Source organism: Lepidochelys kempii, chromosome 1 (genome assembly GCF_965140265.1).
Source record: "Lepidochelys kempii isolate rLepKem1 chromosome 1, rLepKem1.hap2, whole genome shotgun sequence".
Classification (NCBI taxonomy): Eukaryota; Metazoa; Chordata; order Testudines; family Cheloniidae; genus Lepidochelys; species Lepidochelys kempii.
In genome coordinates, this window is record NC_133256.1 from 52,874,935 (window position 1) to 52,887,014 (window position 12,080).

General features: G+C 38.6%; 1 protein-coding gene across 3 annotated transcripts in view; it reads left to right on the forward strand.

Annotated features, from left to right (window-relative positions):
• FREM2 (FRAS1 related extracellular matrix 2) overlaps nucleotides 1-12,080 on the forward strand; it is a 222,782-nt gene that overhangs the window by 101,875 nt on the left and 108,827 nt on the right. For all 3 annotated transcript variants that reach the window (XM_073342495.1, XM_073342500.1, XM_073342508.1), the window contains exon 3: nucleotides 9,119-9,265. In XM_073342495.1, coding sequence (XP_073198596.1) covers nucleotides 9,119-9,265 — 147 coding nt within the window. The remainder of the gene's footprint in view (nucleotides 1-9,118; nucleotides 9,266-12,080) is intronic.

Below are 12,080 nucleotides of genomic sequence, written 5' to 3' on the forward strand. Positions count from 1 at the left end.
TTTTGTTTTGTCTTAAAATCACTGTGGTAATGGCTCCCCTCACTAAATCTCTGATATATTTGTATTACAAGCACTTATCTGGGAGAGGAATGAAAGCAAAACTGTCATTGATTTATAGTACCTTAATTATTTGCACAGCAGTTTGGCTTAAACCCAAGGGAAGGGTTCATGAGCGATACAAACTCCCTTAATTTATTTGCAGGTATTTATTTTATTACTATAGGCAGCACAGGTAGTGAATTAAGCAGGAGGCCAAATGAGGGTGGCACAGGCCACCTTAATTCTGTCATTTTTTCATGTTTGAGTGCTTGACTTTAAAACCTTAATATTCTTTTAATATAGTTTTGTTTATGGATGTAATATTTCAGTATGCTAGAATGGAGCATGCGTAGTTGCATCCTATTCTGAAAGGGATTTGAAATGAAAATAAATGTCTCTTGTTCTCAGAATAACATTTGACTCTCTTTAAATTATTTGTATATGTCATTTAATAATTTCTGCACAAAATACTTAAAAAATATACAATTTCTTCACCTAAATTTATAATCTGTCAATTATTATAGTACAATGCTGATCATTTGAATAGAGTTAACAACTTTGTATATTATAATAGTAACAATAGGCTTACATAAATAAAGGATCTGTTGAAAATCTCACCCAAAAGTTTGTTTTCCTACAATAAAGTAGTTTAAAATGTGGAGCGTAATCTAAAAAAAGGAGTGGAAATTAGGCAATATAAAATGTTTCACATTAGTCTTCTCTCTGAACTTTTTAATCGTATATTTAATCCAACCTTATGTTTCCAACAGACTAAATTTTGCCAACCTCCTTAGCACAGACAACAAAAATTTGTTTGGTAACACGTCAATTAGGTTTCTCCATGTGAATGTTTTTCCTTAACACCAGTTTGTTTCTTTCTGTTAAGTAATAGTTTTTTCATGTACAAAATGTGTGCCAGTATAAAGTAGACCAGAAAGAGGGTTTAACTATTTAAAACAGTGACCAAGACATTTGAGACCCATTACAAAATCATTAATAAGCTGTTTAAAACATTGTATAAAAGCCTGTGTCTACAACACAGTATTAAAAAATATCCCCATGCAGTTTTGCCTTAAAAAGCTAATAAGGGACATTATCATAGAAATGTACTTCTGGAAAGGCCTTTTAGAAGTCATCTAGTCCAGCTCTCTGCACTGAGGCAGAACCAAGTAAACGTAGATCCTCCCTGATAAGTGTTTGTCCAGCTTGTTCTTAAAAACTTCCAATGATGGGGATTCCACAACTTGCCTTGGTAACCTGCTCAAGAGCTTAACTACCCTGTAGTTGGAAAGCTTTTCCTAATATCTAACTTAAATCTCTCTTGCTGCAGATTAAACCCCTTACTTTTTTTCCTACCTTCTGTGGGCATGGAAAAAAAATTCATAAATTTCCCCCAGCCTTGTCTTCTCAAGAATAAACATGCCCAGTTTTTTACCTTTCCTCATAGGCCAGATTTTCTTAACCTTTTATAATTTTTGTTGCACTCCTCTGGACTGTCTCCAAATTGTGCACATCTTTCCTAAAATGTGGCAGCCAGAACTGGACACAGTACTCCAGCTGAGTCTTCATCAGTCCTAATTACATCCCATGTCTTACATATGACACTTCTGTTAATACACCCAGAATGATATTAGCCGTTTTTGCAAATGCAACACGTTGACTCTCATTCAATTTGTGATCCACTGTAACCCCCAAATCTCAGTCAGCAGTAATACCACTGACATTTATTCCCCATTTTGTAGTTGTGCATTTGATTCATTCCTTCCTAAGTGAAGTACTTTGCATTTGTTTTTATTGAGTTTCCTCTTGATGAATTCAGACCAATTCATCAAGGTCGTTTTAAATTCTAATCTTGTCCTCCAAAGTGTTTGCAACCCCTCCTAGGTTGGTGTCATCTGCAAATTGTATAAGCATAATCTCTACTCCATTATCTAAGTCATTAATGAAAATATTGAATAATACGGGACCCAGGACTGACCCCAGCAAGACCTGACAAGATACACCCTCCCAGTTTGACTGTGAACCATTGATAATTACTCTTTGAGTATAGTCTTTCCACTAGCGTTTGTGTCCAGTGTATTTCCATAGTTTGCTTATGAGAGAGAATGTCATATGGGACTGTATCAAAAGCCTTATTGAAATCAAGATATATCATATCTTCTGCTTCCTCGCTATCCACTAGGCCAGTAACCCTGTCAGAGAAGGAAATTAGGTTGGTTTGGCATGATTTGTTCAAGAAAGTTCATGCTGGCTATTCGCAAGGTGGTTAAAATTAATTGTTTAATAATTTGTTCTAGTATCTTTCCCAAGATCAAAGTTAGGCTGACTGATCCATATCGCCGGGTCCTCTTTATTCCGTTTGTTAAAGATAGGTACTATGTTTGCTATTTTACAGTCCTCTGAGACCTCACCATTCTCCAGGAATTCTCAACGATAATTGCTACCGGTTTCAAGATTGCTTCAGCTAGTTCCTTAAGTACCCCAGGGTGAATTTTGTCAAGCCCTGATGACTTGAATACATCTAACTTACCTAAAGATTCTTTAACCTACTCTTTCCCTATTTTTGCTTGTGTTCCTTCCCCCTTTTTGTTAATCTTAATTGTGTTGAATCTCTGGTCACCATGAACCTTTTAAAGTGAAATCTGAAGAAAAAATAGATATTCAACTCCTCAGCCTTCTTGATGTCATCCGTTATTAGCGCTCCTTCCACACTGAGTAGAGGACTTATGCTTTCCTTTGTCATTCTCTTGCTTCTCACGTATTTAAAGAACCTCTTTTTATTGCCTTTTATGTACCTTGCTATGTGTAACTCGTTTTGTGCCTAAGTCTTTCTGATTTTGTACCTACATGCTTGAGCTATGCTTTTGTACTCCACTTAGCAATTTGTCCATGTTTCCTTTATTTTGTAAGATTCCTTTTTGATTTTCATGTAATTACAGAGCTCCTGATTGCAGTGGTGTTGGAACTGGGGGTGCTGCTGCACCCCTGGCTTGAAGTAGTAATAACAAACACCAAATACATGGTTTTCAATCCATGATCAGCACCTCACTATAAAAATTGTTCCAGCACCCCTGCATGATTGGTCTTTTACTATTCTTCCCATCTTTCCTTTATATCTGGATAGTTTGCAGTTGTGCCTTTCATATTGTCTCCTTGAAAAACTGCCAGCTGTCCTGAACTCCTTTTTCCCTTATGTAGGCCCATGGGAATAAAAACTACCCGTTCTCTGCATTTTGTAAAGTCTGCTTTTTTTAAGTCCATTGTCCTTACTCTACTGCTCTTTCTACTTCCGTTCCTTCTAATTATGAAATTGACACTGAATTTCATTGTGCTAATAGAACCAAGTTTTAGCTAAAGTAAATACAGGCTTAATTAACATTCAGTAGATAGCTGTATTTAGTGTTTTAACCGTTGTGCTTAATGTATAAACACTGTACAGCAGTGGTCACCAAACCATATACCGTGATCGACTGGTTGATCCTGGAGTCTCTGCCAGTCGATTGCGATCTCTGGTTGCTAAAAGTCCGGCAGCGCAGCAGGACTAAGGCAGGCTCCCTGCCTGCCCCAGCCCCATGCCACCCTTGGAAGTGGCTAGCACGCCCCCATGACCCCGGGGGGTGCGGGAGGGCAGGGGTCTCTGTGCACTGCTCCTGCCTGCAAGCACCACCCTCGCAGCTCCCAATGGCCAGGAACGCACCCCAGCCCTGAGCCCCCGCCTGGAGCCAGCACCCCATACCCCCTCCTGCACCCCAAACCCCCTGCTGCACCCCAACCTCCTGTCTCAGCCCTGAGCTCCCCCCAGAGCCAGCACCCCAAACCCTCTACTGTACCCCAAACTCCTGCCCCAGCCCTGAGCCCCCTCCTGGAGCCAACACCCCCTACCTCTCCTGTACCCCAACACTCTGCCCTAGCCTGGAGCCCCCTCCTGTATGCAAACTCCCTCCCAGAGCTTGCACCTCTCACCCACCTCCTGCACCCCAACTCCCTGCCCAAGGCTCAGCCCAGAGCTCCCTCCCACACTCCAAATCCCTCCAGCCCAGCCCAGAGCCCACACCCTCTCCCGAACCCCTGCCCCAGCCTGATGAAAGTGAGTGAGGGTCAGAGAGAGCGAGCGATGGAGGGAGAGGGGAATGGAGTGAGCAGGGTGGGGCTTCGGGGAATGGATGGGGCATTGGGGAAGGGATCCTTGGTTGCACTTAAATTCAAAAAAGTGATCTTGTGTATAAAAGGTTGGAGACCACTGCTGTACAGCAATTACTGGTACATCCATTTGTAAGACTCACCTCTCTCCACAGCAGTTGGTAGAGTTCAAAGGAACAATAACAGGTTAGGTCAGTGACTGCAGCGTGGTACTTTGATAACTATTTTGCTTTCATTTATATAGCTTTCCCATTTTTTCTGATAGCTCCATAAAGAAGTACGTATGGAGGCTTATTTTGGAAGCAGACTGGAAGTAACTTAAAAGGCTGTCTGCTTGTTCAAGGGAATGGAGTGGAACACATTATAAAAAAACCTTCCATTTGTCCCTTCCTACTGTAGTTAAAATTTGAGTGGACTAAAACACTTGAAAATATTTCTCTGCAGTCCAATAAAAGATATTTTGTTTACAATTTTTATATAAAAATCTTAAATGACAATAGTTCTCGAGTCAATTCTCTGCACAGTTCAGCCAGCAGTTATCCCTGCAAACCTTGCCCTTCAGCTGCACCTTGTGGGAGGGGAGCCAGACTGCATACTCTCACAGGAGCAAATAGGCCTAGCAGTCTGCTGATAAGAGGACATCTTTGTTCCTGGTGCTAAATATATATTTTTCCCACGACCATGCTGATCACTGCTTTAATCTTCCTCTGGAAATGAAGGGCCCCAGCAGAGTAATGGCAAACAGACTCCACCATGTTGACTCACTCAATATTGATGGGTTCTGAACTTTTGTCTGTGACAGTCAGAATACCTATATTTGCAATCCGACATTATGTTGCCCTTTCACCAAGGATAATGTGTAGCAGATGGAAGTAAACTGTACATGAGAAAATAAAACTGTGCTATATTTTATTATCATTTTAATCTGTTTGGATGGTGGGTTTTTTTTGTTTTGTTTTGTTTTGGCTTGTTAAAATATGTATAATTATAATAATAATACAAATAAATAAGTATGTACAACCAGCACGTAGCTCTCTGCCAGTGATGCATATGTTACCTCTGTGCAACTCTTATCTTTCCATCTGACAAAAACATTGTGTTCTTATGTAGGCCTTTAAAGTGCCATCTGTTTACAGACTTTTCTTCTGAAACATTTATTTTAGAGTAAATTAAGCTCTGTCTGTCTGGTTTGTCTTTTTTTATAGTGCCCGTCTTCACCATATCTAAGTGCTATGTTCTTCCAATTGTGTAAACTCCATAAGGCCGTGTAAAGTAGATATATTTGAGTGTGATTGATGCTAGGAACGGGGCAGGTCCATACTTAGTTTGCAGGCTTGTGTTATACAGATGCTTGGACTTGAATGGGAAAGAAGGCATGTGAATGAGTTCTCCTTTCCAACTGTGGATCCTGTTCTTCTTTTTTGTACTCATCTGGTCACAAAAGTAGGGCACTCACAGTGAATAATATAAGCATTATCCACACAGGAATGGAAGGAAGGATGTTGTGGAGGCTCTTTCCATTGATGAGTGTGTGGGTATATTCTTCAACTTGATGGCCATGTCATCAACACATAGACCTGCAATCTCAGTGCATGTTGACCATTCAGTCTTCCCACTGGGCTGGCACTGCCATGCTGGACTTCACTTGCAGTGTCTGAAGGCAAGGCAGTCAGGCTTTGCAGAGTCCCAGACCATTCCTGGGAAGCTGCTGGGCTGCTGCTTTACTAGGGAACTTCCCCACTCAGGATTTCAGTTTGCTTCCATGGATATGGTACTCAGTTGTGCCATAGGGTTGCTTCTTGTGCCATGTCACAGACACTGTTAGGGACATCTCTTGATCTATATGTGTAGTAATTTCAATTTCAAAAAATCCCTGCCAGCGGGGTGATTCAGTTTGGGGGCTTAATCAATAGAATATATAAATTGAAAGCCTTAGAAGAAAATAATCATTGCTGAATGTAGTATACATGCATGTGTTTTCCTGAAGTGATTCATGGGAGTGATAATAACCACCTGCAGTGCTCTAAATCACCTTAAATTACATAGATAAATCATGCTTTTATGATTAAGTCTACAGTTATAATTTCATATGCTTTTGAAGAGTATCCCACCTATCAGGAAGACATAATCTTTCTCAAACCCATTTGCTAATAAGATGTGAAAGCTGTGTCATAAATATGTTATGTAATACATACCTGACTTATAATCTCTGATCCAGAAAAACACTGGGATCAGTGAACAAAACAGTGATCTTTCAAAGCAGGCTGTATGGGTAAAGACTAATTTCCCAAGTAACAGGAATTAGTCTCTTTGCAATTGTGGAGTGATGTGTCAGAAATTGTATTTAATTATGCTGTAGCAGTTTGAATGATTGCAGATCTCATCCCTGATTTCTTAAGATAATACGTGCCGATTTCTTAAGATAATAACAGTTAGAGATAAAAAGGCAGCTTTTAAAAAGTGGAAGTCGAATCCTAGTGAGGTAAATAGAAAGGAGCATAAACACTGCCAAATTAAATGTAAAAATGTAATAAGAAAAGCCAAAAAGGAGTTTGAAGAACAGCTAGCCAAAAACTCAAAAGATAATAACAAAATGTTTTTTAAGTACATCAGAAGCAGAAAGCCTGCTAAACAACCAGTGGGGCCCCTGGACGATCAAGATACAAAAGGAGCACTTAAAGATGATAAAGTCATTTCAGAGAAACTAAATGAACTGTTTGCTTCAGTCTTCACGGCTGAAGATGTTAGGGAGATTCCCAAACCTGAACCGTCTTTTGTAGGTGACAAATCTGAGGAATTGTCTCAGATTGAAGTGTCACTAGAGGAGGTTTTGGAATTAATTGAGAAACTTAACAGTAACATGTCACCGGGATCAGATGGCATTCATCCAAGAGTTCTGAAAGAACTCAAATATGAAATTGCGGAACTATTAACTATGGTTTGTAACCTGTCCTTTAAATCAGCTACTGTACCCAGTGACTGGAAGATAGCTAATGTAACGCCAGTATTTAAGAAGGGCTCTAGAGGTGATCCTGGCAATTACAGACCGGTAAGTCTAATGTCAGTACCGGGCAAATTAGTTGAGACAATAGTAAAGCATAAAATTGTCAGACACGTAGAAGAACATAAATTGTTACGCAAAAGTCAAAATGGTTTCTGTAAAGGGAGATCGTGTCTTACTAATCTATTAGAGCTCTTTGAGGGGGTCAACAAACATGTGGACAAGGGGGATCCAGTGGACATAGGGTCCTTCGATTTCCAGAAAGCCTTTGATAAGGTCCCTCACCAAAGGCTCTTACGTAAATTAAGTTGTCATGGAATAAGAGGGAAGATCCTTTCATGGATTGAGAACTGCTTAAAAGACAGGGAACAAAGGGTAGGAATAAATGATAAATTTTCAGAATGGAGAGGGGTAACTAGTGGTGTTTCCCAAGAATCAGTCCTAGGACCAATCCTTTTCAACTTATTCTAAATGATCTTGAGATGGGGTAAACAGTGAGGTGGCAAAGTTTGCAGATGATACTAAACTGCTCAAGATAGTTAAGACCAAAGCAGACTGTGAAGAACTTCAAAAAGATCTCACAAAACTAAGTGATTGGGCAACAAAATGGCAAATGAAATTTCATGTGGATAAATGTAAAGTAATGCACACTGGAAAAAATAACCCCAACTATGCATACAATATGATGGGGGCTAATTTAGCTACAACTAATCAGGAAAAAGATCTTGGAGTCATCGTGGATAGTTCTCTGAAGACATCCACGCAGTGTGCAGTGACAGTCAAAAAGGCAAATGGGATGTTAGGAATCATTAAAAAAGGGATAGAGAATAAGACAGAGAATATCTTATTACCCTTATATAAATCCATGGTACACCCACATCTTGAATACTGCATACAGATGTGGTACCCTCATCTCAAAAAAGATATATTGGCATTAGAAAAGGTTCAGAAAAGGGCAACTAAAATGATTAGGGGTTGGAACGGTCCCATATGAGGAGAGATTAAAGAGGCTAGGACTTTTCAGCTTGGAAAAGAAGAGACTAAGGGGGGATATGATAGAGGTATATAAAATCATGAGTGTGTGGAGAAAGTGAATAAGGAAAAGTTATTTACTTATTCCCATAATATAAGAACTAGGGGCCACCAAATGAAATGAATGGACAGCAGGTTTAAAACAAATAAAAGGAAGTTCTTCTTCACTCAGCGCACAGTCAACCTGTGGAACTCCTTGCCTGAGGAGGTTGTGAAGGCTAGGACTATAACAGGGTTTAAAAGAGAACGGGACAAATTCATGGAGGTTAAGTCCATTAATGGCTATTAGCCAAGATGGGAAAGGAATGGTGTCCCTATCGTCTGTTTGTCAGAGGGTGGAGATGGATGGTAGGAGAGAGATCACTGATCATTACTTGTTAGGTTCACTCCCTCTGGGGCACCTGGCATTGGCCACTGTTGGTAGACAGGATACTGGGCTGGATGGACCTTTGGTCTGACCCAGTATGGCCATTCTTATGTTCTTATGTTCTTCCTTTGCTTGAGGCATTCTGATCATATCTCGGAAGTTCCACATGATATCCTGTGTAATGTGTATTTTGGAAATACAAACTCAGACTTGGGAAGTTTTGGGTCATTCATTTATTTGTTTTAAATACAGGGAACTCCAAGCATTATTTTGATGAAAACTCAAAATCGATTAATTGATCAACATCCTAGTTATAATGTGACCTGTTTATATGCATCCAGCATAGAACTTGTTTCTGTGTTTACGAACTGTGTCATGGACTACTTCATTATTAGTTTTTTTTTACTGTTAAACCTCCACGATATTAGGAATTTGAATTTACAGCTGAAACATATGGCTTAGATAGGATACATTAATTTGCATCACAGAGAAAAAAAAGGCAAGGTAAATAAGCATTTGTTTTCCATTTTGTTTTACAGGAGGCAATAAGCTGAAGAGCCAGCATTTTCGTTTGAACTGGGCCTGGATCTCTTTAGAGAAGGAATATTATTTGGTAAATGAAGACTCTAAATATCTAGATGTTGTTCTTAAGCGGAGAGGTTACCTGGGAGAAACCTCTTTTATTAGTAAGTTCCAATCCTATAAATTACTTCTGAGCCATAGACCAGCAAGATTAGCAAAATGTGTCACAATATGTTACCTTCGTACTGTTTGGTACTCATCCAACTAGGTACACTAGAAGGAATATTTATTAGAACAAGGTTCTTTTGTTCAAATAATTGTATGTTTCATTTAAACTAAGGCACAAAATCAAATTATACATCAGTTACTGATAGTTTTATGTCCTTTTCGAGTCAAAAAACAATCTTTAGTAGGAATTTCCTTTTCAACAGTAACCACATTGGATCTTTCATCTATACATTTTCTGATTTCTGCAGCAACTCATCGTTGGTTATAGCTGCAAGGGACCTAATCCTTCTCTTTGAATTCAAATGTAGAAATTCTCCTGGCTTGAATGGGAGCAAAATAAGGCCATATATCTTTACAAATAAATTAGGTTAACAGGGTTGAAATTGGGGCTCTGAAAGGGCCCCCTTGATTCTAATTAGTTCCCCAAACTCCTTTTTCATATGAAGTAGCCTTTTAATTAAAAAAATACTAAATTTGATCCATTATACACTGAAAACTAAAAATGCTTAAACTAAAGAATGTGCAGTAAAAATGGTGGTTTTATAAATTTGTGCATTTTATGCGTGTTTATCTGTGTTGTGCACAACACACTTGTAGAAAATACCTCATTTATAGACTCCGACCAAATATCCATTAGCCCAATGAAAGGAGCTGTGATTTCTGACTCTGGGATGAATTTTTATGGAACTTACTTGGAACATTTGGCTCAAGTTAGTATGAACAGGGTCTGTCACTCAGTGCACCAGATGAATGAAAAGAACAAATTTGCCGTTTTGCAATTCCATTTGATACATATTTCCAAAGAATTGGCCACAGTATGGCATCAGAGAGGATAAATTGTGTGTTGTATCTACCCATAATTTTCCTTGAACTTTGTCATTACAAGACTGAGAGTGTCAAATGCCAAGATTTGAGGGGAAGTTTCTCTAGCTGACTTTGATTATTAATGCTAAATATAAAACAGCAACAGTTAACATCAGCAGTTCCAGGCTGTGAAACGCTTTCTTTTTCGGATGGGGCAGTTGGCCTGATGGTTAGGGAGAGGGCTTGTATTGTCATGTGGAAAGTGAAAAGTTATTTAAAAAAAAAAAGTTGCCCTCTGATTTTATTAGTTTTAGTCCCCAGTTATGTTGCTTATGAACAGTTATCAACAGTCGTCTTTTAAGCAAGGTCTAAAGGAGAACTAAAGGAGAACCTGAAAAGGTTCTAGTTTGTAAATGCTCTCAAGTTTCCTGAGACAGAAAAGTTCAAAATGGACAAAAAGAATTTGCTAGGGAATATTAACTGAAATACAATAAAAACATTTTAATTACATAGATTTTAGTTTATGAACTGGAATATAAAATATATTTCAGAAGCTTGTTGGTTGGTCGGTCAGATTTTCCAGCATTGAATTTTTATCAATACTCTTTGAGACAAAGTCAGCACTTCTTTGTCAGGTAGAGCATTTATTGAAGTCAATGGGAACTTTTCTTGATTTGATTTGATTTAAGGCTACAGAATTTTAGCATTTGTTATTGACTGGACAGTATATTCAAAAGCATCTAAGTGACCAAGGGCCAGATTTTCAAAGATGCATATAGGCGCCTAGTGAGATTTTCAAAAGTGCCTAAGGGGAGTTATGCACCTAACATGCTTTTGAAAATCCCACTAGACACCAGTCGGCATCATTAAGTGCCTAAATACTGCTACAAATCTGGCTCTTCAGTGCTTTTGTAAATGTTACCCTCTGTCTCACACATGCATATGCACATACACTTCATAGTCTAAGACTGTTTACTAGTGGAAAGGAACTGTCAAACTGGGATCAGAAAGCTTTTTAACCATCCTTACAATTATTTGCATCTGCAGTTGTGTTTTGCATGAATTCATTTGTTATTGAGTAGCCTTATTTGATTAACCACAGCTAAACAGGTAAGTTTAATTAATAAACTTAATTACTGAAACTTTTAAAACACCTCACAACTTGAAACTACCTTTTGTAATAGTTACAATTTGCAGAATTTGCCAAATGCCTTCGAGGATAATGATTAACAATACCTTTTTATAAACAATTATTTCCATACATAGGAGTTCCATCCCACAACAGCTGTACTTCAGCTCATTTCTAGTGTGCTACACCTGTGAGTGATTAACCATGAAATGTTATTCAACAACTGGGAAATAAAAGCATTCCATTTGTAGCCTGCTCATCCTCATCAGTCATGATAACGAACTGCAGTAGGCTTGAGAGTTTAGCAGAATCTATATTTTCTAAGATGTATTGGGTACTGCAGCATGTCAAGAAAATCCACAAATTGTCCATTGCTTTCCATTTTTATTCTCTTTTTACTCAAATTAAAACGAGCAAAAACTTTATGCTCTTATACTTAACTTAGAGTAAAGTTTATGCAAGAATAATTAATACAAAGCTCAGTTGTAATTGTGCAACATGGGAAGAAATTTCCTTTCCAGTCCACATATTTGATCTCAGTCCTACTACTCTGTACTTTCTATGCATGTGGAATTCCCCAGGATGTCAATGGGAGTTTATGCTCATAAGGAATTGATATGCCATATGAGTTTGAGAGGAGAATATTTCTGTATTAAGATTGTTGATTTGCTGATTTGTGGATTATGTTCTCCTGCCATCTACACTACTGTTTGAGTTTTGCTTATATTCTGGAAACTTGCTCCTTGATAAATCTAAATGGTCTCCAGAATCCTATATAAGAGAGGACAATGAAACAGCTTAAACAACCAATTGCCACC